Below are 27,661 nucleotides of genomic sequence, written 5' to 3' on the forward strand. Positions count from 1 at the left end.
GGGCCTCCAGAATTAGTGGATACTTTTGCCAATCTTATCTGGGCCTCAGTTCCACATCTGTAAAATAAGGATAATATCACCCCTTCATCTCACAGAGGTGTTGTGAAAATAAATTCATTGATAGCTGTGAAGCACTCAGATGCTACAGTGGTGAGTGCCATTGAAAAGACCTTGACAAAATTAATAATTCTGTCTTCAGAACAGGATTTGAATAGTTTGCAGGAAGTAAGGCAGAGGTCCATATACCAAACAGTGGGGATAAAACAAAATATTGAGTAGCTGCTCATTAAGTGAGCACCATCCAGATGCAGAATGACAACATAGGAACATAGTAATAGCCATACTGGGTCAGACGAAAGGTCAATCTAGCCCAGTATCCTGTCTTCCGACACTGGCCAATGGCAGATGCCCCAGAGGGAATGAACAGAACTGGTAATCATTAAGTGATCCATCCCCTGTCGCCCATTCCAGACAAGGCTTCTCTGGAAAAAGTGGCATGTGATCATGTAATTAAAGATTACATGATACTGCATATGCACAAAGGGGAAAGGGGGAATTGAGGTTCTACAGGTAACTTTAATTCTGTCATTTCCTAACTTTTTGATGCTTGACTTTGTGGCTGTAATAATGTTCTTTGAACATAACTTTTTCTGTGTGTGGTTATAAAAATGTTATTCACTCTTCTGCATGTTATATTTGTATCAGATTCTCAACCTTTTTGTATTTCTAGCTGCACTTGTGTTTAGCATCTTCATTTTACATAAAGTGTGATGTGCCAAAACACAGCTAATTTTCCCATCATGGCTCTTTCTCTTCTTCCTCTATGACTTATGAAATGGCACTTTCATACCCTAAGAGATTCCCGTGATACTATGTAATAATTCACAAAAGAAAGTTCCAACTTTGTCTATATATCTTCTGGCAGTGTTTTACTCTGGGATTTGGAGAGGATATTATCCTTGCATAGATCTATGTATTCACTATTATAGAGAAAAATTCAGTTTTAAAGACTACAGCTTTTTAGTAATCATTCATCGCTATGCTTTGCCAATTCTCATGTGTTTTGGTGTGTTTAACCTGTGATCAATGGTGCTTTCATATTAGAGTGGAAGCCATTTCTTTGATTATTTTCAGAGGCCAGAAAGAATTGTAAATCTTTTTGAATGACACTGAAGAGTTTAACTGCTTATAGGAGTACCAGTTGGAGCCAATTATAACTTGATTGACCTGTTAGGACCTCAAAATGCTTAGAAAAAATTGCTTTGTCCAGGATGGAGATTTTGTTTAGGAAGCTGATAGTTTGAGATATACATACATATATATATATATATATAGAGAGAGAGAGAGAGAGAGAGAGAGAGAGAGAGAGAGAGAGAGAGCAATCATTTAGAAATAATGACTAAAGGAGGGCTTGCCCACATTTATGCTTATATCAAAATTCAGTATTTCACACCAGGCTGCTAAAAGAAACTGGGGCAGCCAGAGAGTTCACCTGGTGAAAGGCTCCTTTTGCCTGAATTGTATCTGTATATGCCATTTTTAATTACAATTGCTCTTTAAGGCCCCAATTCAGCAGGATACTTAAGCACATGATTAACTTCAAGCAGGTGACTTCAAGTAAATGGAACCACTGACAGGCTTCAAGTTAGGCACATGCTTATGTGCCTGGATGAACTGGAGCCTAAGGGCCTGTTCCTCACTTACTGAAAACTGCCCTTTCAATAGGAGTTTTGCTTTAGTAAATTCTTCAAGATTAAGCTAGAAGTGTGTCTTACCATTTAAAAGCATAGCCCTTTGAAAACCCAGAAGGGAAAAGTAAATATGAACCCCATCTCTTTGCCTGGGCTTTCACACAGCAATACCCCCATTACCACAAATCTATTCATTAAAATATGTTCTCTGATTTGGGATTGGATCCTCTGCCATCCGACTCCCATTGACTCCTGTGGCAGAAAGATGGGACCCTTTAACCTGACAGCCGAGTATGTCACACATATGCCATATTCCTTCACGCATGGCCACGTTTTGCAACCAGTTGGGAAAGTGCTGTTTCGCGTCCTTGGGGCCTGATCCTGCATTTCACACTCAGTGTCTTCCTTTGAGTTTTTGCCTGGTGGTGACTGCAGGATCCAGCCCATTTTCAATAACTTCGCAACTGTTGAGCCCCGTCCTGCAAACCCTTCCTAAAGCAGGTTGTCCTTACTCGTGTGGACATCCAATGGGTTACTCCCCTGAGTAATGATTGCTCCGGGAGTAAGGCTGTGCAGGACTGGGACCTTTGGTGGCAAGCTGAGACTTTTCAATAGCCCTGGCTCAGGAGCTGGGGTCGGGCTGCCTGTTGCTAGCTAACCCACAAGCATGTGTGCGAGTTGCTCAGGCAGACCCCAGAGACCTTATTCTATGTAGACAGGGCTGTTTTCTCTTGCGCTGCCTTTTGGACTCGCCACACAAAAGACACAGTTAAACAGCAGAAGATTTACTGTGCTAAATGGAACTTGCTGGGGCTTTTTAAACATCCTTTGCTGCTTTTCCTATTCACTGACTTGGAGACTGATTGCTGCACAGGGTTTTAAAGTTAGCTGAGTAATTAATTATTTCCCAGGAAGACCCCGGGAGATGTCTTTAGGTCAGTGTGTGCGCGCCGGGGGCTGGAGAAGCGCTGGGGAAAGGGCACAGTGGGACACTGTTTAGCCTGATTGCCCACTCTGCAGCGGTCTGATGAGAAAGGGAACGATCCCCTTTCCCTCCTCATTCCTGATCAATTAAATGTGTAGCCCGGTTGTGGGGCGCTTGCCCCCCGATCTCTGCCCTCGCGTGTTTCATTTTTTCTGGAGGGAGGGGATGACACATTTCAAGGCCAGAGATCCTTCCCTGGAAGTGCCTTTTAAAGGCCGACGCTGAACTGGGCTTTAGAGCCAAAGACAAATAAAACCGCTCTGGCTGAACAGTCTCTGGGTTGATTAATTAGGAAACGAGGAAAGTGCATTTAAAGGACAAAAGAATCCATTCGCCAGCTACTGACAGTAAGGCCCGGGATATCTGAGGTCCAGTATCTGGGTTCTTATGTTTTATCCCCTCCCCGATACGTTAAACCACAATACATGGTCATTCGGAGTGTGTATGTATTTGATTGTACTGGTATGTGTAGGGAAAGTCTTACTAACTTTTGTGTTCTTCACATTCGCAGGACCCACTTTGAAAAGGCAGGAAGATCAAGGAATGGGTCTGCCCTGAGCAAATAATCCGCACAACTGGCTTTCCCCGGTTTCTTCCGGACGCTGCCCTTCCTTTTCCGCGAAAGAAATCAGTGGCGGGCACCTCCCGGCGTGGGGGTGCCTTTGGGAAGCCCCTTGTTTCGGAAGGGGAGGACTTTCTTTGCACGGTTCCCAGGAAGCATTTCCTCTTCCCTTGTGCAGAGTATTTTACAGACGAGTCCAGTTTGATTATCAGAGTCCCCCAGGCTCGCTCTAGCCCCTACAGCTTAATTTCATAGCCGGCTCGAAAACTTGTTCCTAGAAATTCATTGTAGTAAAGCCTTTTCAATTGGCATCCACTCGCACGCAAGGCCAGGTCTGTGGCCCCTTGGTCTCTACCTCTTCCTTTCCCACTAACTTCTCTATCCTACGTGTCAAGCCGGACCAGAGCTCTGCCCAAGGGGAAAAGATGCCTCTGAGACCAAAGATACTGGATATTTTTCCTACCGCTCTCCCAGTGATTTGGCTCAGTTTTCCCATTGGATAGGTCGGAGAAGGGGGCGCATAGAGGTGCTGGGACAAACTCAAATTTTCCCGGAGCCCAGACCAGAGAGGTCTTTGTAAGGATTTTGTCTGAACCATCTTTAATCCCCTGTTTTAGTGCGGTTACACCTGCCAGGCCCCTAGAGTGAATGCTAAGAATCATTCATCAGGCGTCCCAGCCTTCAAGCCAACTTGCCCTTGTTGGCTCAGCTCTGGGTGCGCACCCTTGATACTCGCAGAAGGGAAGATATAGTTCCTGGCACGTGCAGATCTCCACTTGGTGCAGTTTGGTTTGTTTTTTTCCTCGGGAAAAATATTGTTTGAATTAGCTGTCTTTCACAAAGGGGGGCATATGTGCACCTCGCGCCTGGCATATGTGGCCTTGTGTCGTAACAACACATTTGTGTATGCGTGGGTGAGAGTTGGGGGGGGGGGTAGAGAGAAACGTACATCTGTTGAACTTGACAATAAAGTCACAAAATAGAGCCGTTGTCAGTAAGATTAGTGGGTCTGTCATCTCAAAAGAGGGCGCAAGGATGCCGGCCACAGGTATTATATTATGGGTAGGTATGTTAGCCAGAGCAGCTGCTCTCTCTGTGTCTGTGAAGAGTATGCACATATTCGCTAAACATATGTCACCACAAATCACAGTATCTTTTTAATAGTCTTCCACATCCTGGCTGGGGTGGGAGGGGGGAGGAAGGGAAAGCAGAGAAGCGGGGCTCTGAGACGCCTCCGCTCCCACAACAGGTGTTACGGTGCGCACTGCACCTTTTCACGCATTCAGTGCTGCCCAGCTCCTTAGTTTCCGCTAAAACGATCTCAAGAGTTTGTTTGTCATTTGCTGAATGGGGGACTCGGGGACGTGTAAATAAAGGCTCTGGCCACTTTGGGAGCCCCATCGCTTGTCTCCCTTCTTGTGTGTTTCCCCTCCCAAGTGCTCCCAGTGCGCCTTGGGATCGCCTGTAAAATGGCATATGGTGGCCCTCTCACCTATCCAAAAAGGCTCCCAGAGCGCATGGGGCTGCCCCTTGTGCAGACCGTTTATTTTATTTTATTAAATTGTATTTACATTTGAAGTTTGTGTGTGGGAGCGAGACAAAAACAGGCCAAGTGTTATCTCAACTCCTTTCCTTAAATTAAACAGCACCAGTTGGTCAGAGCAGCCTGCAGGCAAGCCCCAGATTGCAAAACATCCCCAACGCCTGGCAGATGAAAGATGGGATGGAGCTCAACTGGTTACCATATGTTTTCAATAAAATAAGACAAATAGGGCAGGGAGATAGGGATTGCAGTAAACCTGTTATAAAGTAGCATAAAATAGTCCAATGTAAACGACATAAGGGCCCCTCCTGGAAGGGCCATTTAATGCCAGCTCTGTATTGAAGTTGCCCAGACAGGTGTGAGTAGGAACCTAATGCAGTCCCCCCCTAGATTTTTATCACGTTTGTGGTAATATTGTGCTTGTTATGCTAACTATGAGTAAACAGAACCGACCAGTCATTGTGGCAATAGGAGAGAGTTATCAGAAAGTGGCAGTGTGAAGGTGATTTAACAATAAAGTTGCCTTGTTTCCCAGCAGGTGATGGCTGCCCCCAGCCCCATGATTAATGTTTCCCAAAGCACTCCACTTTACAATCTCTTGTAATTATTTATTAAACGAAATCTATTTATTATTATTTTAGCAAACAGTGGTACCAGGTGGGGCTTTCTTTTCCTCTTCAGCTTTTGTTTGAAGGACGTTTGAAGTGGGCAGTCTAAGGGTTGGAAACTCGCTCACCAGATTTTTGTCAACCATTTGCACAAGCACAAAAATCTGCCAGGGCCTTGCTATTCATTTTTCCCTTGTTGCAAATCTAAAAGGGCACACAAAATTCGAGAGGGAAGAAAAGTGCCCCCCCTTCCAGTCCCCCTGAAAAATGAACGAACAAGGCTTTCAAACCCCAAGCAGCCTCCCTTTTTAAAGCAATCACAGGCACTCGCCAGATGCACATGCCCTTGGGAGCCTCACGTTAACCCTGCCTCTCTCCTGCGCTTCTGGAGACTGCAGTGCGCAAAGGGGCATCATGTGCCAAGCTGGGGAGGGGGGAGCCCAAAGATCCCTGCTGAAGTGGGCAAGCAGTGAAGGGCCAGAGGACACGTTTCCAGCCCTAGAGAAGGAGCTGTTTCAGCACCACCGCTTTACACATAGATATCCGTTACAGCTCCCAGCCCGAATCCCCACGACCAAACTCCAGTGATGTCAGGAGTGGTTTTGGTGAAGGAAAGTGAACCTTTAAAGGCTTCCAAACCATACCGTGTGTGCTTTAGAAGCACTCTTGTCTCTTCTCCCCTCTGGTCGATGAGTGGCTTCTGGACATTTAGAAATGTCATATCCTTTAAAATCGAAACCCTGGGAAACTAAACTTGCCCCCCGCAGAGACAATTCATGCTGCTCAGAATAGCTATTGCGCAAAAACCCCTGGCACGTTTTGCGCACCGAAGTGACTGCTCCTGATCCTTTGCTCTGAGCGAGTTCTTCCGGGGGGAAAAGAGTTTAGGTCTCAAAATTGGTGACATCGGCTTTCCCCGGGGATTCGGTCTGCAGCAAGGCTCCAAACCATTCCCTGCGGGTGCTGGGAAAAGCTCCACTTCGTCCTTGGGAAAGAAAGCATCTAGCTGTGATTATCGGGCGCCTCCCCACTTCTTCCGGGCGGCTTGCGGGGAACAAGTTTCCCAGCAGAGCTCCTTTTCACTGGGCTCCCCCAAAAGCCAAACAAGTTATCTTTGTTGGCCAAAGGGCCTAATAGCTCTTTGTTCAGTACAGCTGAGTCTTGAGAGCAAAACCTTATACTCATCTTAATGAGGAATGTTTTTTTCCTCACGCACAGGCTGGAACACCAGCCTCCTACAATGTAAAGAAAACGAAATTGTCCCACTACTGGGCTAATAGCTAAATGCCATTGGTTTCCATCCCCACTGCGTGGATCCGGTCTGTTTTCTATTATTTTGGTCTCCTGCCTAATTTTTAGAAGCCTGCATAAGGTTCTAATCCAGAGCTTTTGTTGTGCTCTCAGCTATTTATAAGATTAAGCCCTCACCATCTAGTGGTGTTCCTCCACCTACTGAACTAGTGGTTCATTCAAACTAAATACAGGTGTTGACTTATTTTTTCCTTATTCACATCATATATCCATATATTTTTCCAAGTTAATTGGGCCATTTTGGAAACCAGGATCACAGCCTGGCACGAAAACCATTCTGCTCTTATAAGGGAGGGGAGTGAGAGCCTGGCCAGAGAGGCCTTCCCTCTCAGATGCTCCTTGAATGAGAGGGGCAGCAGGCCTACCTAGTGAGACTGCCCTCTTCCCCCAAGTATCTGGTTGTACAGTAGTGGGGGCAGGGGTGGCTGCAGGGCAGAACCAAATCTGAAGGATGGTTCCTTGATTATTGCTGGGCAAGCTGCTCAGATACTACAGTTTGGGGCCTGTATAAACACTTAGATATAGACACAGAGCCTTTCTTTGGGGGTGTGGAATGGCCTAGGAGAGGCCTCCCCATCTTGCTTTTCTTTATGGGGAGTAGGCGAGCGGACTCTGGGAGACTCCTCCTGCTTTGCATTCTGCTGCATAGAGGAGGTGATGGTGAAGGAGTTCACAGGTGGCTTCTGTCCTTTCCTCTCGTTCAGTGGAGAGAGGGGAAAGGGGGTCCAAGGGAGCATGTGCTTTAGGAGGTCAACTTACATAGTGGGACAAGTGTCTCATGGGCAAGGGGATGTGAACTTGAGGCAGTTATTAAGTAGTACTCTATTTACCTTGGCCAAGGCTAAACATATTACCCCAGTTCATTACATCTGCCCCATGTAGGCTTCTTAGGATCCTTGTGCTGAATTCACCAAAGAGAAAAAGGATATATAAAAGACTGTACTGGATGCAAGTGATGAAAGGGTCCTCCAAAGTGTCTGAGCCTACACACATAGAATTAAGTTGAAGCAGTTTAATGTTAGTTGATCTATAGAAATATTTCCCAAAGCTCCCTGGACAGTACAAGAAGAGCAACAGCAGGAATTCTTACTGCTTCAAGCTATGATTTTCCTTTAAAGTCGCTCATTGCCTATTTTCTCAGGGTTAGGACTCCTTGTTTTATTTGGCTAATATGGCACCTACACTTCATTCTATGTATACATAGAGGCACTTAATTTAAATTTAAACAATTTAAATACCTCTATTCAGTGTTGAACCATGATGTGGATGTGGATATTAGGAGCTGCAAGTGGTGCACTTGGTGCAAGTGGAGGGAATTGATGGGGATTCTCTGTGATAAGAATATGCCAACTAAACTAAAGAGCAAAGTGTATAAAATTAGGATTAGGCCAGCCATGAGGTATGGGTCAGAATGCTGGCCAATGAGGAAGAGAGAACAACAACTACTTCACACTGCCCAAATGAGAATGCCTCGGTGGATGCTGGGCAAGATGAGAGCTGATAGGCTATGCAATTAAATAGTATGAGGCATGATGCAGGTTCCCCCATCACAGAAAAGCTGAGGACTATCAACTGAGATGGCTGGGTCATAGGAGATGCCTATCTGTGGTATATGTTGGCCAGGGAATACAAGAGCTTGTAGTCAGGGGACAAAGACCATGAGACAGACCTAGAAAAAGGTGGTTCAAGGCACTGAAATAGGGCATGAAGAAGGTTGGTGTCAAGAACGCTTGGTGATGAAGAACAAGAACCACCAACCTGGATTGACAGGGCAAGGCAAAGGCAAAGAAGAGATGCATAGAACTTTGTCATTTTTCTCAACATATTTTTTCTTCCTGGAAACTCAATTTCTTGTATAAATCTAAATTTTAAAAAGTGGGTTTCAAGTATTCATTTGTGGAAACCTCCAGTGTCTCTGTCTGCTCCCAAAACGAATTGTGAAGTTGCTTCTTATTGGGGGATGTGTGTGTATAAGGCTGCTATTGCTTAAATATCTCTGAGATCATGTTTCACCATCCTTAAAATTAGGTGGGCTTGCAGGAAAAAGAAAAGTTGGCACTGAGATCATCTAATTGTACCATTTAAAGTACGTTCCGAAGTGATTTATTAAAGAAAAGAAGTGATGTTGTGTGTTGTTCGTCCCACCATTTCTTTCCCCCCCAACCTCGTAGTTACTGGGCTACACCAGATCAGATATTCAGATGCCCAATTCTCGGTAGGCGTTGAGCCCAACAAGAGCTGCTTTGCCCTTGCCAAATCTGAAAACAAGGGATCAGGCGTGTTTAAGAATTTTGCGCCATTCTTGTGTAGCTTTGAAAGATTGTTGGGAGTGGTTTATTGTTGGTGATGCCTAGAGGGAATCGGAAATCTGAACTAGGGTGCATGGGAACTGCTAGGGATTTTGCTTGACCGCAGGGCTAAGGGGACCCCTTTCCCCCCACCCCCAGAATGGAAGAAATGAATAACCTGTAACCTTGTGCGAAGTTGGCGTAGCTAGTTGGGTTATTTACTTTGGATCATCTCTCCTGGCTGGAGCAGGTGCGGGCAGCACCTCGTATGGGCAAGCCAGTTAATCAGTTATAGTGAAATAGCAACTGGCTTAAAGACGAGGAGAAGCAACTGAGTTCAGGGGCTAAATGAGCACCGATCCTGTGTAGGGTGAGCACCAGCCGTGTCCTGCCAGAGCGGAGTGATGCAGAAAAAACTAGTTGCAAAGGAAAGTTTCTCAGCTGAAGGGCGTGTTCTCTGGTGACCCGAAAGCTGCTAAAACGATCCTTTCAGGACTATCGCCGAGGGAGAATGGGGCTGTAGCCTGCCCTCTTCTTTCTGCTCCTCCTCCCCACGCTGGCCTTTGTTGGGATTCCAGCTGTGCGAGGAGTAGTGAGGGGCTCGCGTGGCTCGGCCCCAAGCCGCCTCTCTGATTGGTCAGTGGCGGGCAGGAATGAGCCAGGCACACTCCAAACCGGGCTGATAAGATAAAGCGTGCCAAGGGGGCACACGCTGTATTGATCAGGAAATCCCCATTGTCTCAGGCCGGTATATATAGGAGCTCAAAGGCGGTCGTGTGCCTGACGCAAAGCCTTCACTCTGCTGCACTTGAGAGGAGGCTGCTCCGCATCCCCAAGGGGTCAGAAGACAAGGGAACCAATTTGGCTGGGTTCTTGCAACAGTGCTACTCCCTCAGCGCCAGCTTCACCCCCAGGGGATCCAGGTAAGTGCCCCCTTCACCCTCTCTGCCAATAGCAGCGGGGAGTTATTGCCCACTCGGATCTAGAAATCTGTATTTTACGAGTACCTGGGCTCTCCCCCCTCCCCGCCCATAGCCTGCAGATCCAGGAGTCCCAGGGGACAGCTGCCTTGTTGCCCTGAATTATACACAGGATCAGTCCCCAGAGTGTCCGTGTGAACCGATTTTGTTGTGTAGCGTGCATGGAGCTGAATGGAAACTGACGATTCCCTGTGCGTTGGGTTTCCCTGCAGGATGTCTCCCAAGACCGATTGCTCTCCTGGTGCACAGGTGAACAGTGAGGGAGAGCAGTACTACGGTGTGTCTGACGATGAAGGCTCCGCTTCCTCCCTTGGCACTGGCAGCCTGCCTTCCTCTCCCAACCCTTCCCTGACTCGGCTGCAGGCAGGAGGCTGCCCTGCAGACGAGGGGCCCTCTCCGGAGTGCCCGCAGAAGAAACAGAAGGCCAGAAGGGGACGCACAAAAGCCAAAAGCGAAGTGGTGCTGACGAAGCAGAAGAGGAACCGCAGGATGAAAGCCAACGACAGGGAGAGGAACCGCATGCACAACCTCAACTCCGCCCTGGATGCTCTTCGCAGCGTCCTCCCCACCTTCCCCGACGACGCCAAGCTCACCAAGATTGAGACGCTTAGGTTTGCCCATAACTACATCTGGGCACTGACCGAAACCCTGCGGATGGCCGACCACAGCCTCCTGAGTGTGGGGCAGCAGGAGCTGGCCAGGGAGCCTTTCCGGCAGCCCCCTACCACCGCCTGCCTGCTGGAGCTGACCAGTCCCGGCAGCATCTCGCCTTGTGAATGGGACTCGCTGTACTCTCCAGTCTCCCAGACTGGCAGCCTGAGCCCCACTGACTCCCTGGAGGAAGGGCGCTCTTACCAGGCTGCGGACGCCCCGGCCTGCCTCAGGCACAGCCCTCATGCCTTCCCAGAGTTTGTCTGAGGCCAGGACTGTGTTTTGGGGACTTTCCCCCCTTCGCTCTTTCTTTCCCTTGACTTGTTTGCAGCTGCAAACACAAAAACGATGCACGGATGGTCAAACCATGAGCCTCTTTGGACACGCGCTGCCTCCAGGCCCCAGGAGAGGAGAACGATCTTTGAAGTGACTCTCTGAAAGCAGCTTTTCCCGCTTTGCCTTAAAACTTAATGGGGATCAACCCAATGGATATGCACTTTCCAGGGCTCCTGCTAGAGCCGGAGCACGTAGGGTGCGCTAGGAACTCTGAGTGTTTAGAGAGGGTTACTTTTTTTCTTTTTGTAATTGGGGAACCTCTCGCTCACGTATGGGCGGTTTGGGTGTATGTGATCAATATTTCACCGTTGGTAAGTTTCAGACAAAGTTCTTTTTGATGTAAGATGGTAGCACGTCTTTAAAAATCAAATTTTTGTACTTGGAAATGGTAAATTATATTAATTTTTTCACTGTTGATATTTATTGATTATATTTCATAACGAATATATATTTTGTACATAAGATTATTTTTGGCACCGGTTTAAATGATTGTACTAAACAGGTTTGGTGGTGTTAATTAAAAACAAAACAAAAACAAAAAAAAAAAGGGAAAAAAAAGCCTGTCTCTTTTAGAGCTGTTATAGTACACTGTCTTTTCAGAAGAACTTTTAGCACACACATTTGGGGCTACCAACCAATGAGTCACCAAGGAGTTGTGCATGCTACTGTCCGTAGAATATTGCTCCCGGGCTCCACTTTAAGTGCAGAAACAAAGCGAAACATAGGGATTTACATAATGCCTTTGATCCCTGCATCCAACTCCTAGTAGTCTCAAAAATTGCGGCCGATATTCTGTCCTGAAGGCGCCCCATCCTACCGACATATCTCAGCGGATCTCCTAGCCCACTAAGAACACATACAATCAAAGTTTCACTTAACTGAGACTAAACGTAACAATCCTAGCTGCTTGGCTGTTGTAGGCTTAATAACACCTTCATGTGCATTATTGTGTTAACACTTATGAAAACATTCTGGAAGAGTTATGCAGCTGGTATGCACATTCCTCTCTGCAGGGTAAATCATCACAGTGCGGCGAACAGTTTTGAAAGTACCAAGTACAATTGCTAAAAAAATGAGAGAAGAAAATCTTGATAATACAATAGCTCCATAAGACTCTCGCACTTACTAACGCCACCACCATATACGCCATTTATATATAAAACTCAGTCTAATCTCTTTCTTCTTATCATTTTTCACAAGTAATCCATTTCACTTCCGCTGAAGTTTTCTACTTGAATTCAGAGAGAAGATATATGGCACTAATCAAAACCCGGATGGGGGGAACAGCAAACAGACGAATGAAGGAAGGTGTTGTTTAATGCCTGGGGATTTAATCTAATAACACGAGATTAATGAGTTATTGGTGGTTTATTGCAATATTCAGTTGTTTACAGGACGAGAAAAGTGTGCACCTGGAAACTTCAGGCTGAAAGTGTTATAGTACCGCTGAATGAGACATTCACAGCAGGAAGGAGGGTTATAGGACAGCAATATATTTTGCTACTTTTTTTTTTTTTTAAAGTCAGGTTTTCTGGTGTAGCTGCTTCAACACTTGAGGGGTATTTTCATGAATGAGTGAGTAGATTCTTTTTGTTAGCAACATTGCCTCTAGAGTACTTTCCCTATAAAATCATTATTTCCTGGTCTTTAGTTAAATATGCAATGATTTAAATATGTTTTTGATGTTGTTGAACTTCCCCCACTTTTCACGCACAAAGATTCTTAAACTAGTCTTCGTCTGAACACAACTCAGGCATTTGTAAAAAAGAATATTTCATATTTCATCCCCCAAAAGAGATTGAGGTTACTTATACATTATGGGCCAAAGCTTCTTGCCTTACTAGAAGTTCCATTAACTTCAATGGGATGATTTAGTGAATAAGGGTAGCAGGATTTGGCCTAGGAATCGCTTCATCCTTAACTAAGATGCAGCTGACTCTGGGGTGGAACGTGGTGAGTATTCAATAGGTCACAGTTTCCTCACAATGCACATCTTGGGACAGAGGTTCCACAAATTATGGAATAAGAAGTAGAGAATTGTATAAACACTGTTGTGGCCTTGTGGGCAGTCGGAATGTACATTGTGTAACATTTCCCTAGATAAAACCAAAGCCACAATGCAGCTTCTCTTCCTTCTGCAGCACAGTTGGACTTCTCGCTGGCTTTTATCCTGTTGGATGCGGAGTGATTGGAAATCATGACCCACCCTGCTTCCTTTACTCTCTCTACCATTGACTTCAGTGGGAGCTTTGCATAAGGCGAGCAGAATTTGGCCTCATTATTGCAGTTTCAAATGCAGCTGCACCTCATCAGCATTTATACGCAGCAGCCTCCTGTTCTAAGCATCTTTCTGCTCTACAGAATTACACGGTCTCTTTCCCCGGTGTTGTTATCACTGGTTTAGCTGAGCAGTTAAAAACGAAATAAAACATCTTTTCATTGCTGCTATCCCATGCTACAAATGTAAGTAACTTTCAGGAGTTGTGTGCCAATGAATGTAGCAAAGCATAGTTAATGCTTATAGTGATAGAGCACTCTAGGTATTTAAAGAACGCTTTACAAAACATGTGTAAAGTTCGTTCCTTGCCCCAAAGAATCCCCATCACTCAGACCAATGCAATGACACTGCACTGAATAACGCTGAAGGGAGGGAAGCAGCTCTAAGGATCAGTGTGGGCGGGTTTAAAGTTTGTCTCTTAAATTAACTCGGTGCAAAATAATAAAATCTGAAACAATCTCACGGGGACGGAGCCCCGGGGGATTTTGCAGGATCCAGACTCCAGTTAGCTGCCATGTTTTCTATTTCTTGTAATTGAAAGCACCCTAGCTTAGTCAAGCGACTGTAAAAAATCGAGTTGCTAATTACAGTGTAGAGTTTCTCCAAATCCCCATGGGTTTTGTCTGGGGCTTAGACTGGTTATAAAATGCTGCCTGAAAACATGAATCTTGTATTTTCCCCCTTCCAGGGGCTCAATTTGTAGTTGGTAGATTTATGGCCGCTCTCGGAAAGCATTCTCCCCCTGCCCCATTGCAATGCGGCCGAGAAACAAAGAGGTGCTGCTGGGCCAAAAGGCTATTGTGATGCTAATTGTTGTCAGCTGAGCCGATTTGCAAGCAGCGAAGAGACGCTATTGAGGCAATTTGTAGAACAAAAGAAATTTGGGTATTGGGAACAAAAACTCACTCACAGCCCACACAAAAAAGGCAACAGTGAAAAATAACAGCTCGGGCTGGGAGCCTCTTCTCAGATATTGTCACTGAGGCCCCGCCCATCAGAGCAACTTTCGTTCTTCACTGATGCACTATAGAGCCTGCCCCAGGGGCTGTTGGAATGAAGTGTCCTTAAAGGTGGGCAAGGACACTGCCCTTCCTCCCCTAACTTAGCGTGTGGGGAGAAAATGGGCCCCTGGAAAGTCAGGAGCCGAGGCAGCCCCCTACCCATTCCTAGGGCAGAGACTGATTTGTAGGGTGAAGCCCAGGAGGCCCCCTCTTCCCAAGCGAGTCATGATCTAACCCTGCCCTCGCTGGCTAAGCCCCCCTCTCCTCCCCGCGGCTTGCATGAGCCTGAGCTAACTCTACCGCGGCTGTTTCTAGAGCTGGCCACCGCTCTGAGAACTGGGGGCGGCTTCCCATGGCCCAGCTCGCACAAGAATCCCTCAGCGTAGCTATGGGAGCCCCCGGCTTCGGCTCCAGTTGAAATCAAGAGGAGCTTTGCCACTGATGTCCACGGGAAGGGAGTTCTCTGTTGAGAAAGGGGCATACAAGGCCCTTGCCCACTTGTCGCTCCTGGGCCTTGCAGGGCCGTAGCTCAGCGTTTAAAACGGGTTGTCCTGAATTCTTCTCGCTCTTTTCTCCCCCACCTCCTGCTCCAGGCACCAGCCTCTGCCCGCCCTCCCCCCCAATTGGGTCTGCTAGTGAGTGCTCGCAGTTCATGAAGAGTTGGGCCGTCTCCTGTCTCACACAGTCAGCCCCAGAGGGAAGGTCGCGTGTGGGTGAGGAGGGAGAATGGGGGCGGTGAGCGTGAGAGAGGGAGGAGAGAGACGCTGAGAGTGGTAGGATGGGGGTGAGGGGCGGGAGAGTGGGAGGAGGTGAGGAGGGAGAGTGGAGCTGGGGGTGTGTGAGGAGAGGGAGAGTGGAGTCTGAGGGTGTATGGGGAAGGGAGAGTGGGGTGTGGGGGGAGGGAGAGTGGAGCTGTGGGGGTGTGAGGAAAGGGAGAGTGGGGTCTGTGGGTGTATGGGGAGGGAGAGTGGGGGTGGTGAGGGTGTGAGGAGAGGGAGAATGGGGATGTGAGGGGGAGAGGAGTGGGGGCGGTGAGGGTGTGTATATATGAGGGGTGTGGGGGTGTATTTATGTGTGAGGCGTGGGTGATGATAGGCGGTGCAGGGCTGTTGTGAGGTGCACTGGAGTGATGAGAGGTGACGCCTGGGGGCTGTGGGGGTGAGTCCAGGTGTGAGAGGAAGGGGAGTGTGGGGTACATGCATGTGGTGAGAGGAAGCGACGGGGTTGCGGGTGTGTACGTGCCAGGAGATGGGCATGGTGAGCGCCTCTACTAGCATCTTCTGTTTCATTTAACAGCAGCCAGAAATGTCCCTCGCATTGACTGCGGTCTTCATCGAGCACCTGCCTCAGGTGCAGGGCCAGGCTGCAAGGACCTGGCCAGCATGTGGCTTGTGCTGGTCCTCAGTACGGCCGGGTCCCCTTTGGTTTATTGTTTCACTTCCCAGCTCTTTCCTTCAAACTCTTCCAAAGGCTACGCACTGCGTGGGGCCCGCGATGCCCTTCCCGCCTCTAGCGCAGCGCAGCGCCGCTCCGTACCGTGGCGTGGCGCAGCACAGTTCGGCGGGAGGGTCCCCGGGGGAGAAGCCAGGCCATGTCCAGCCCTCGCTGCCGGCTTTGGGGCGCGGAGCAGCCTCGCTCTCCGCTGGATTCTCTGGCCGCTCGCCGTTGCCCGGCGGTGCCTGTTGCGCAGACGGGCGGCTCTCGGTGCAGCGCTGCCTGCGCTGTCAAGACTGGTGCTTGGAGCAAAACGGGGGGAAGACACTGGCCATGGTGCTGAAAGCAGGGAGCCGTTCCCGTGACTGGCTGGAGCAGGCAGGGCAGCGGGTGTGCCGACAGTGGGGGCTGGAGGGGGTGGTGGTTTGGGATTAAGCCGCCAGCCCCCCGTCAGGATCCTTCTCTCCTTTCTGCTTCCAGATGAGTCACCATGTACACGCGCCACGGGCCAGAGTCAAAGCCAGGGCTGCGCTTTCCTTTCAAGAGTTGTTGTTTGTTTAAAGGAGTTTATAGAAAGTTTCTGTCACTTGCTTTGAACTCGGCGCCGGAAAGGAGTTGGCTCTGGTGGGGCTTCCCCGCCCCTGTGTTAGAGACCTGGGCACGCACGGGGAGGGATAGTGCAGTGTGACGCTAGACCCATGGTCGGATCAGAAAAAGTTGTGAGGAACTGTGTGTGTGTGTGGGAGGGGGGGGGGACTGGAAATCGGTCCCAACCTCCCCTCAACTAGCTAGTCAGCCCCAGCAAATGAACTCTTCCCCACCGTGACCCGAAGCTGTTTTAGGAGAATATGCACCTGGAAGCACCATCAATCCGCCTTCACTTACTAAAGCTCCCCTCCCACCCCCCCGACCGGCACCGGTTGCTACCCTGTTTCCCCGAAAATAAGACATCCTCCGAAAATAAGGCCTACTTACAGTTTTGCCTCTCGTTGTAATATAAGGCATCCTCCCGATAATAAGACCTCCCTGATAAGAAGGCATCCACCGATAATAAGGCATTTTTCATTTCTGAAAAATAAGACATCCCCTGAAAATAAGACCTAGCGCATCTTTGGGAGCAAAAATTAATATAAGACACTGTCTTATTTTCGGGGGAAACAGGGTAGCACACAGCTCCCAGCCGCTGCTAGCGTTTGAGGACTTGAAAGGGCACCAGGGACCCAGGGTGCTGGTAGCCAGGGCAGCGATTAGCAAGGCGCTTTGCTGCTTGCTGCTCACTGTCCCACTGCAGAATTGGGGCCCTCTCCAGGCATGGGTCCGGGGCCTTCCTCTTTCTGTGAGTTCCCCTGAACATCTACTCCCTCTACTGGCTCCACACGGCGGGGAGCAGCCTGCGATCTCCCTCTTTCATTGGCATTATGGAGAACAGTGGTGTTGGTCCACTCCCCTGCCTGCACAGTGGATCGGGAAGCCACTTGGAAGGTAATTGGGGTTGGTAAAGGGGAGAGGAGAGAAAGTGTGTGTCTAGGTGTGGAGTGGGGTGTTATATTCCTGAATGCTACCCTTCCCCCACCCCCTTAGTGAAAGGCCTAATAGCATTCCCCCTTCACCAGTTCTGGCTCCTTAGGATTTTAGTTTCCATACTAAGGGTCTTTTGACCCTTCCTCCCCCAGTTCAGCTTCTCTCTGGTATCCGCCTTGCCTTAGACTATCCCAGTGCCCTTTCTAGGTATGAGGATCAGAAAAAGAAGGGTAAGAAATTATAGCACTTATACACTCAAACAATGGCTTGATCAAAATCACACTTTTGCAAAAGTCATGATATAAAGCTCCATGTTTGTATGAGTGGCAGAAGGGGAAGGAGACCTACAACGCAGCAAATCACAGGTATTAGAGGAGGCCTGGAGGGCAATTGTTTTGTAAACTAGTTGTTTTTTCTAGAAAGAGTTCACTTTCGTGGGTTTTACTGCATTGCAGCTCTTTTCTTTGCAGATTTAGGACGTCTCTGGTCTTCTTTTAGCCTTGGTTCTGTGCACTGGCAGGGAAATTTACAACCTCTGGAGAACTAGTGACTGCTTTAGGGTCTTGAATGCATCTTTTTTCTTTGCCTCCACATTATTAGGTTAATCATTGCTTGAACTGGTTGCTATGGTTTTGGCAAACCTTTGGAGACTTGATAATAAACACTGAAAGACTCCTTTTCCATTTATCTTTTTTCTGTGTTTAGTGCATGATGGTTTCATTTCTGTTCACTAGGCTGTCCCAGATCTGGTGTCCCACCATAATAACCAAGGCTTCTTTAATGGCCTGTGCACTTTTGGATTTACAATAAACAGGTGGCCATTTGAAATGCACCCATTCCAGAGATACAGAAATTTACAGAATCTCCTGCTCATATAAACAATATTTTGAAAACTATTTAGCATGTGTTCTGCCAGATTTAATTGCTGAAAAACTTTAGTTGCTGAGAAACTTGCAGGACTGACTTTTATTTTTGAAGACAGCCAACCCCTTGCAACATACTTACATTTTTTGTGCCTGAGACACACAGTTCTAGGTAATCTCTTTCTGTTTAGATAAAAGGATTTGAACAATGAAAGGATCAGATGGAAACCAGAGGTGGTTGCATTTCAGTGGTGGGAGAATGTAATCCTTTATAGATTATGCTTTGTAAAGCATTTAGGGATCCTTTGGGATGAAACATGCTATGTAAAGACAAGACGATATATATTATAAAGGCGGGGATGCTTTAAACATCTCCAATCCAAACCCTCTTTCCTTAATAGGATACATTTTTGGCCTGTTCTGGGTTTTTATATTAGTTTTTAGCCATAGAAGATTTGCTTTTAGGAACCACAGTCTTATTTTTCAGGCTGCATACAGTATTCAGCATTAGAGCAGGCCTGGCTCATTGCTGGTAGCTGGAGTTTCTTACATTAGATTGCTCATGTATGTTTCTATCAAGATGACCAAAGGACAGTAAAAGTAATGAACAGTGAAAACAGAGAAGGTAAATAATTTACATGGGTAAAATGATAAGCAAGGCTAATTATTAAAAGGCCTTGCAAGAGCTCATGACAGGGGAGCACAAAGCTGATTAGTGGAAATGTTGGGGTTATTTTCCTATCAGAAACTTCATCAAAAAAGTTTTCTATGCTGATCCCTGCTCCAGGAGAAAGTAGCTGGATCAAATCATGTCAGATAACTGAGAAACAGTTTATCTAGGTTCCCATATTTCCAAGACAATTTATTTGACCTGTGGCCTTCAGTCTCTGCTTAAATGTAGATGTAAGGGAAGTGCCTCCCCCCATATGCTGTATACATCTGGCATGTCTGTTCAGTCCCCATCAATAGAAAGCATCACATTTTGTGAACTAGTCTCCAGTCCCTTCATATAATTAATTACAGATTAGCTATCATTTCCACAAGTACGCCAAACCCTCTTGTATTTTCTGTACATCCTCCTTATATAAACTAGTTCTGTATTTAATCTGAGATACCACCACTGTGAAATATGTCTCCTTCATGTTTGTATTTCTCCCCAGCCAATATTTAGCGGGGCTCTTTAATTATGAATCATTAATTAAGGAGAAGCCTTCATGCATAATCTGCAAATTCATACGCTTACATCTTAAAGAGAAAGGTTTCCTTCTCAGTGAGGAAAAGGTCTAAAGCCCATAGCTATAAAGGCTAAGAATCAGGATACTTTCACATGGGCAGATTTCAAAAGTCTCTCTTTTTTTTCAGCTATAATGACAATCCAAAGAGTTCCTGATAGGGTTTTAAAAGATGCTTATTCATTCACTGTCCACCAAGCATGAAAATCCAGCTCATTTGTTTCCATTCTTAGTGCAAACGACCTCACAGGGTTCAGTTCAAGCTGAAGCCTGTTGCCCAGAACTTGTCACTCACACTTTTAACTTCTTTTTGTTGGGCTCCTTTTATTTAATTCTTCTGGGTCCCCACCTCATTCACAGCCCCACCCTCTTCCCTAGTCACAAAAAGAAGTCTGGAAATCTCTTTAAAGCTGCAGAGCCCCCTTTAAAAATCAATACAAAAAGCAATAGCTGAAAAGAGATCACAAGTATGTATAAGATAGAAACTTCATTTTATCTGGCCAGTGGACTCTACACACTATAGCACTTAGAAAAGAAAATAGATCTGCTGCATGCCACAGTGCCTGAAAGCTGAACAGTTATGACCAGGAATGACTAGGTCTTTGGATATGAATCAAGCCTCACACTGTTAACATGAATTGGGGCTTTTTGTATGAAAGGAAGTGTAATTTGAAGGTTTTAGGACATTTTAAGGAAAACACAGCATGGTTCTTCAAGGGCAGAAATGCAGGCTCAATGGAAGTGTCTGGAAGAGTAAAAGCACCCCAGTGTGCTGGAGGCAGAGTGAGAGTGTGGTTAGCTCGTATCAGCAACAGCACTGAAGGGCTCCCTGTTGGGAAGGATCACAGCACATTTTGGCCTCATGTCTCTTTTTGTTCCACTTGTCAGCAAAGAATAAGGAACCATCTTATCTTTCAGAAGGTGGATTTTCTTTTCAGTTTGGTGTTATTGGATGTTTGGGCGTATTGTGAGTAATGAGTGTTCTTGCTTTCCCAATGAAATCATCACTTGCATTCCTCTTGGTATCCCACATGACTCTTCTTTATGATGGCTGATAGTCCATATTAGAGAATGAACAAGTTGAGAAGTCAGTTCACCTGAGTGTTGTGGATGCATTGAACCAGAAAAACACAGGTTTGTATTTGGTGTAGAGAATCTGACTATAACCTTTTAATGAACATCTAAGCAGGGCCTGTGTGGAAAAAATGACAATGTTTGGTGGGAATATGAACTTTATTTCCAACATGTGGACATTTGACCAAACCTCACCACTCTGTGAAGGATAAACATGGTAATAGCCATGACCTCTTACTTCATTCCTTTACACTGGAGTCTTAAAGTGGGATTTTCAAAAGCACTCAGCATTGGCCTAATTCTTTTCCCATTGACTTCAATGGGAGCAATGATAGCTTTTAAAAGTCCTACAATTCATGTTTTGTTGTGATTTCTAGAATACGATCTGTGAAGGTATCTGAATCAGATGCTTGGCTGCCTATGGTATAATAGGAAAGAAATCTACACTCCACTAGATTTACAAAAGTGTGCAGGTCAATGTCTCTGTTTTGAAGCAGTCATTTAAAGATGCAGCTAACACTCAGGAAATCCTGGCAACTGATTGAACTGAATGGAAAATTATAGTGGGAAGAGAATGGTCATCTTCTAGAAGTCTGAAATGGAGAACTTCATACTGTTAAAACACTTGTTATGATGCAAAGCACCTTGTATCCTTTTCTTTTCCCCCATCACCATGCTGCTTTGCTTTCCTCTAGTCTATTATAAGCAGAGGTAGGCCTGAGCAAATATCCCAGATCTGAGCAGCCCCAAACTCTGGGGAAGCTGGATTCAAATGTGGCTCAGGATAAAGCCCCATCTCAATGGTAAGGGTCAAAGATGACAATACATTTTTACTGTCTCTGTATCTTACGGTAAGATTTTAGATAGAAGAAGCTCACATCTATGGTAGTTCATACACATCACAATGGAGATTTTCAAAAACACAAAGGGGAGCTGGGCACCCAACTACTACTCATGGCTTTGAACATTTGTCCCCATGTTGCCCTTTGATCTAGTCACTCATTTGTCAGGTGATCATATTCTGTAAAGAGTTTGCTTTCTATCTGCCTCTCTAGCTGTTTTTTTAATTTATTTTTGGTTATACCTTTTATTGCTGTTATCGGCAGTTTGATCCAATCTACACATTGTAATTACTGTATGGGTAAAGCAATTCCTCATTATTGTTTTAACTCTATTTTGTACCTTCAGATCATGCCTTCTGTTTGAACCCATCATCCTTCCATGAAATAGTTCAATGGAATTTATCTTCCCTATACTCGTCAGTATGCCACACACCTCAATCAATTACTGTCTTTTCTAATGGATATAAATGTAGCTTTCCTATTCTCTACACAACACTACAACCCTTGAGACCCTTTATTATCTTTGTTGCTCATTTGGCTTTTAATTTAAAATATTTACACCATTCCATGTATGGTAGAAAGACATCTGCACAGTCATGAACTTTCCCCTTTCCTTTCCAAAAGAAACAGACTGGAACCGAAGAAAAAAAATCTTTACCTGCCAGGTACCAATCCATCACCCATAAATACTTTAGAAAACAAGGAGTGTCAAATCCATCTGGTTAGCATCTGCAGGTAGAGTGAGATGGGGACCCTACCTCTGATTTTGCTTGGTCAGCAAACAGCTTGTTTTAAATACAGAGCCCTCATGTATGTGGGACAGAAGAAGATTAATTAAACAGGTGCTTTAAGCCCAGAGCTGGAAAATTTGCTGATAACGTTTCTAACTGAGATATGGCTATGTCTATACTTAGTTACAACCACTGTTGTATCCACCTGGAGTGTGTGCTTGGGTATGAGTAACATGCAGAGAGGGAAACAAAAGATTTGCTCTTCTTTGGGAAGGAGCAAGGACTAATTTGTTTGTTCTGCATTATAGATTCTACCTGAGGAAGCTGACTAGTTTTCAGGTTCACAGTGCAATGAGACAAGAAGGAATGAGAGGAAGATAGAGTAAAAGAAAAGAAAAACAATGTTTTCTTCTGGGTAGTGGAGACGGGTTTGTGGACTAATGCATCAGTGTGCTCTCTACTCTGGAGAACTGAGCTGAAATCTTGGATCAGGTCACTGGTGAAGGTGAGTATCTGGGTCTCAGCATAAAGCCTACTGAGCTTTTGTCTGCATTACACTTCTTCCCCGCCCTCTACCTCCCCACAATTTGGCACAATTTAAAATGATTGTGAGTTTCTCCTCAAGAGAGACTCAGAAGTTGAATACCAAGTAGCATGGGAGGGCAGCAGGACTGAAGAGATTTCACAGTACTGTGTAGGGATCAATGACTGGGACACCGGGGGTGCTGCAGGTCAGAACTGAGAAGGATATGGGAACCCAGAACTGAAATAGCTGGAGTGTTCCATGTCACGGAGGAGATGCATTGACTGGAGCTGTGTGGGTGAAGCTTACGCAGTGCTTGCCCACTCAGGCCATGTCTACATTACAAAGTTAAGTCGACTTTATGTAAGTCGACTTCGAGCCTCCGATTTAAGCAAGTCACTCTTGTGTGTCTACACTATACTCATTGTGTCGGTGGAGTGCATCCTCACTAGTAGGGCTTGCTTTGACGCACGGAGCACTGCACTGTGGGTAGCTATCTCACAGTGCACGTAGCCGAGTGAAAATTTGGGTAGTCGAGTGGAATTTTGGGTTGGGCTTGAAATGCCTTATGGGTCCAAAATATTGGCCTGGGTGATTATGGGAACATGGCGTTAGCCTCCAATGATGCACTTACCTCCCTCCCTGAAATCAATGGTAAACAAACCAAGCCTTTTTCATGCTTTTTTGTGTAAGCCTGGGTTACCTGTGCAGATGCCATAAGCACGATAAGCATGGACCGTGCTCAGCTGTACAGTGTTCTGAGCATTACAAACACCTCACACCTTATCCTGCAGTATTTACACAGCCGATAGAGGAGCCGCCAGGCAGAACAATGTGATGCCATGCAAACAGCCCTGCTGGAAGCATAGAGTGAAGCAATTCGCAATTGCTGGAGACAGTCATGCATCACCTTGATATGGTTGAGCACTGTTTCTGGTCCAGGAAACAAGCACTGACTGGTGGGACCGCTTCGTTATGCAGCTATGGGATGACGAGCAGTGGCTGCAGAACTTTCGAATGCGTAAGGCCAGGAACTGTGTGAAGAACTTTCCCCAGCCCTGAAGCACAGCAATACTAAACTGACAGTTGAGACATGAGTGGCAATAGCTCTGTGGAACTTGCAACGTCAGACTGCTACCGGTCAGTGGGACATCAATTTGGAGTGGGTAAATCTACCGTGGGATCTGTTGTGATCCAAGTTTGCAGGGCCATTAACAGACTTCTGCTAAGAAGGGTAGTCACTCTGGGCAACATGCAGGACATAGTGGATGGATTGCAGCAATGGGGTTCCCTAAGGCTTGGTCTACACTAAACCCCCAAATCGAACTAAGGTACGCAACTTCAGCTACGTGAATAACGTAGCTGAAGTCGACGTACCTTAGTTCGAACTTACCGCCGTCCAGACCCGGCAGGCAGGCTCCCCCGTCGACTCCGCGTACTCCTCGCGGTGAGCAGGATTACCGGAGTCGACGGGGAGCACTTCTGAGTTCAATTTATCGCGTCCAGACTAGACGCGATAAATCGAACCCAGAAGTTCGATTGCCTGCCGCCGAACCAGCGCGGTAAGTATAGACAAGCCCTAACTGTGGTGGGGCAATAGACAGAATGCATATCCCCATCTTGGCACTAGTCCACCTTGCCAAAGAGTACATAAACTGAAAGGGGTACATCTCAATGGTGTTGCAAATGCTGGTGGATCGTATGGGCCATTTCACCGACATCAATGTGGGATGGTCATGAAAGGTGCATGACGCATGCATCTTTAGGTACACAGGTCTGTTCAGAAAGCTGCAAGCAGGGAATTTCTTTCCAGACTGCAAAATAATCATTGGTGATGTTGAAATGCCAATAGTGATCCTGGGAGACCCAACCAACCCCTTTCTCCCATGGCTCATGAAGCCGTACACTGGCAGCCTGGACAGCAGTAAGGATCAGTTCAACTATAGGCTGAGCAAGTGCAGAATGGAGGTGGACGTGCCTTTGGATGTTTAAAAGGTCGTTGGCACTGTTTGCTTACTAGGTTAGACCTCAGTGAAAGCAATATCCCCATTGTTATTGCTGCCTGTTGTGTGCTCCATAATATCTGTGAAACAAAGGGAGAAAAGTTTCCACCAGGGTGGGAGGTTGAGGCAGATCTCCTGGCAGCCAATTTTGAGCAGGCAGACACCAGGGCAATAAGAAGAGCACATCGAGGGGCTCTGCGTCTTAGTGAGGATTGGAAAACCAGTTTCAGCAATGAGCCAGAGTAATGTGACACTTATCTGTGTTGTTCCTTACCAAACTGTCACTGCCATTGAATTTTCTCCCCTGTAAATAGAAAGAACAGGAGTACTTGTGTCGCCCCCAGGGCCGGCTCCAGGCACCAGCCCTCCAAGCATGTGCTTGGGGCGGCACCTGGAGGGGGGTGGCACTCACCCGGGGAGAGCAGGGCCGCGGCTGGGCTTGCCGTCCTCCCCCGGCGCTCCGGCCGGCTGGGGAGAGCGGGGCCGCGGCCGGGCTCGCCGCCCTCCTCCCGGCACTCCGGCTGGTCAGGGAGAGCGGGGCCCCGGCCGGGCTCGCCGCCCTCCTCCCAGCGCTCTGGCCGCCAGGGAGAGCGGAGCCGCCCTCCCCTGGCGCTCCGGCTGGCCGGGGAGAGCGGGGCCATGGCCGGGCTCTCCACCCTCCCCCGGCGCTCTGGCCGGCCAGGGAGAGTGGGACCGCGGCCGGGCTCGGCGCCCTCCCCTGCTGCGCTCCCCGCCGGGGGGGCAGGGGGCAGCAGGAGGCTTTTTTGCCTAGGGCGGCAAAAAAGCCAGAGCCGGCCCTGGTCGCCCTCACCAACTACTGTGTGTTGAATGACTAAAGAGCCTTTTCTCCTCAACCTGTTAACTGTTATTATGCACACAAACACACAGAGACAGCAAAGATTGATTTAGTTGGGAATTGGTCCTGCTTTGAGTAGGGGGTTGGACTAGATGACCGCCTGAGGTCTCTTCCAATCCTGATATTCTATGATTCTATGAAAGAAAAGTAAGATAACACTGTGGGGGGAGAAACAAGGGAAGCTTGCTTACAGATGCACTGCAATAACAATCAAAGGTGTGGGAATGGGCACCTTCTGGTCCTTGTATCTTCCCCTGGTGTTGAGTGCAATGGATACTGAACTTTCCTTCCCCCACCCCCATAGAATGTTTTGGGGAGGATGATGTAGAACTGAGCAATACTGGCAGCAGGTTCAGCATAGGCTGCAGGGAGACTCTAGCATCCAGCTGCCTCTCTTGAACCTCAACCAGATGCCTCAACATGTCTGATTGCTCCTTCATAATCCGCAGCATCTCTTCCTGCATGGCACACTCTTGTTCCCTGCATGCTGTCCTGTCCTCCCTGTCCATGTCCAGGTTCTCAGACAGTGTAATCCTCCATGCTCTGAGCTCTGCCTTGTCACTCTTGGAGATGCACATTAACTCATTGGACATGTCCTCCTGAGACTTCTTTTTCCGCCTTCTAATCTCGGAAAGTCTCTGTCCTGGTGTGGAGGATGTGCCAATGGACAAGGTTTCAGCTGCAAGGAATGCAGAGCACAAGGGTAGTATTGACAGTGCATACATTGTTTCTGGTGCAAGGTTAATTTTTTCTTTATAACAAAAACACCCCTCAATATACTTCATTGCAAGCCACAATGTAATCACAACTGCTTACAGGCCACTTAGGTCAGCGGAAGGGACTCAGTAGAGTAGACACCCACATTATTAGATTCACTTAATGCGGCTTATGTGGACTCATAGACTTTAAGGTCAGAAGGGACCATTATGATCATCTGGTCTGACCCCCTGCATGCTGCAGGCCACAAAACCATCCCTACCCCTTCCCTTGACTCTGCTGTTGAAGTCCCCAAATCCTGTGTTTTAGTGACTTCAATTGGCAGAGAACCCTCCTGCTAGCGATCCCTGCCCCATGCTGCGGAGGAAGGCGAAAAACCTCCAGAGGCTCAGCCAATCTACCCTGGAGGAAAATTCCTTCCCGACCCCAAATATGGCGATCAGTAAGACCCCGAGCATGTAGGCAAGAGTCTCCAGCCTGACTCCTGTTAGCCATTATACTATTTACCTACCATTGCTTGGTATTCCTTGGCTAATATGTTTTACCATTAAACCATTCCCTCCATAAACTTATCTAACTTAATCTTAAAACCAGACAGGTCCCTTGCCCCCACCATTTCCCTCGGAAGGCCTTTCCAATATTTCACCCCTCTGACGGTCAGAAACCTTCGTCTAATTTCAAGCCTGAACTTCCCCATGGCCAGTTTATATCCATTCGTTCTCGTGTCCACATTAGTACTAAGCTGGAATAATTCCTCTCCCTCCCTTGTATTTATCCTAAGTTTGTAGTGTAGACCATGCGTCAGTGACCAGATTTTGGCTTTAAGCCACTAGCCACATTTGAGGGGTGTGATCAGAGGCTGTACAGCAGGAATCCCCAAACGATTTCTAGCTGACTCAGCCACATTTTGCCAGGAGGACAGGACACATGCTGGAACAAAGCTCCTACACCCTATTGTAGCAGTCAGCATGTATTCTCCCCATAAGTTAGGCCAGCTGTCTGTGCTGACTGGTGTGGAGTGGGGTGGGGGCTGGGGGTGGGGCGGCCTGTGCCTCCTACATAGGCAGCAGCACTAGTCTAGAGCAGTGCATTGTGATTATGGCTGGCTCCTGCACAGGGATGTGAAAGATGTGTAGGGTGACCAGATCACCCAAGTGAAATATCGGGACGTGGGGGGCGGGGGGGGGCAGGGCAAAAAAACCAAAAAAACACCCTTCCTCCACAAGCGCTGGAGGGAGGCCCGGGAGACGCAGGGCCAGGGTGAGTGAGAGTCCGGCCTGGCCCCGAGCAGGCAGGACTCAGTCGGGCGGTAGGGAGAGTAGGGGGGCGACTCATGGGGCCAGGGGGCGGCAGTTCTCCCCCCCGGGCAGTGGGACTCGGGAGCAGCCGCTGCTGCAGCTCCCACTGTCGCGGGGGGAGGAAGCGGCTGATGGTCAAGCTCGGCGGCTGCAGCTCTGGCGCCTGGGCCCGAACCCCCCGAGCCGGGGCCTGCTGTGGGGACCCAGCATTGCACACGCTGCGCTCAGCCCCTGGCCAGTCGCGTCTGGGCTGCTGCCCAGCTGGTGCTATCCCACGGCGGCCCCGGAGTGGGGGCAGCAGGCCCCAGCCCCCCGTACCGCTCGGGTCCCACA

General features: G+C 47.5%; 2 protein-coding genes across 2 annotated transcripts in view; both read left to right on the forward strand.

Moving 5' to 3' along the window:
- Positions 1–9,781: 9,781 nt before the first annotated feature.
- NEUROG3 (neurogenin 3) lies at positions 9,782–11,513 on the forward strand. Its single transcript, XM_005281901.4, has 2 exons — positions 9,782–9,911; positions 10,181–11,513. The coding sequence occupies exon 2, from the start codon at positions 10,182–10,184 to the stop codon at positions 10,884–10,886; it is 705 nt and encodes a 234-aa protein (XP_005281958.1). The 5' UTR covers positions 9,782–9,911; position 10,181; the 3' UTR covers positions 10,887–11,513.
- Positions 11,514–17,082: 5,569 nt separating this feature from the next.
- The window catches only part of FAM241B (family with sequence similarity 241 member B), a 30,934-nt gene continuing 20,355 nt past the window's right edge, over positions 17,083–27,661 (forward strand). Inside the window, exons 1-2 of the mRNA XM_065551902.1 lie at positions 17,083–17,150; positions 22,240–22,436. The gene's annotated coding sequence lies outside the window, so the exon portion shown is untranslated. The remainder of the gene's footprint in view (positions 17,151–22,239; positions 22,437–27,661) is intronic.

This window comes from Chrysemys picta, chromosome 7, assembly GCF_011386835.1.
Source record: "Chrysemys picta bellii isolate R12L10 chromosome 7, ASM1138683v2, whole genome shotgun sequence".
NCBI lineage: Eukaryota > Metazoa > Chordata > Testudines > Emydidae > Chrysemys > Chrysemys picta.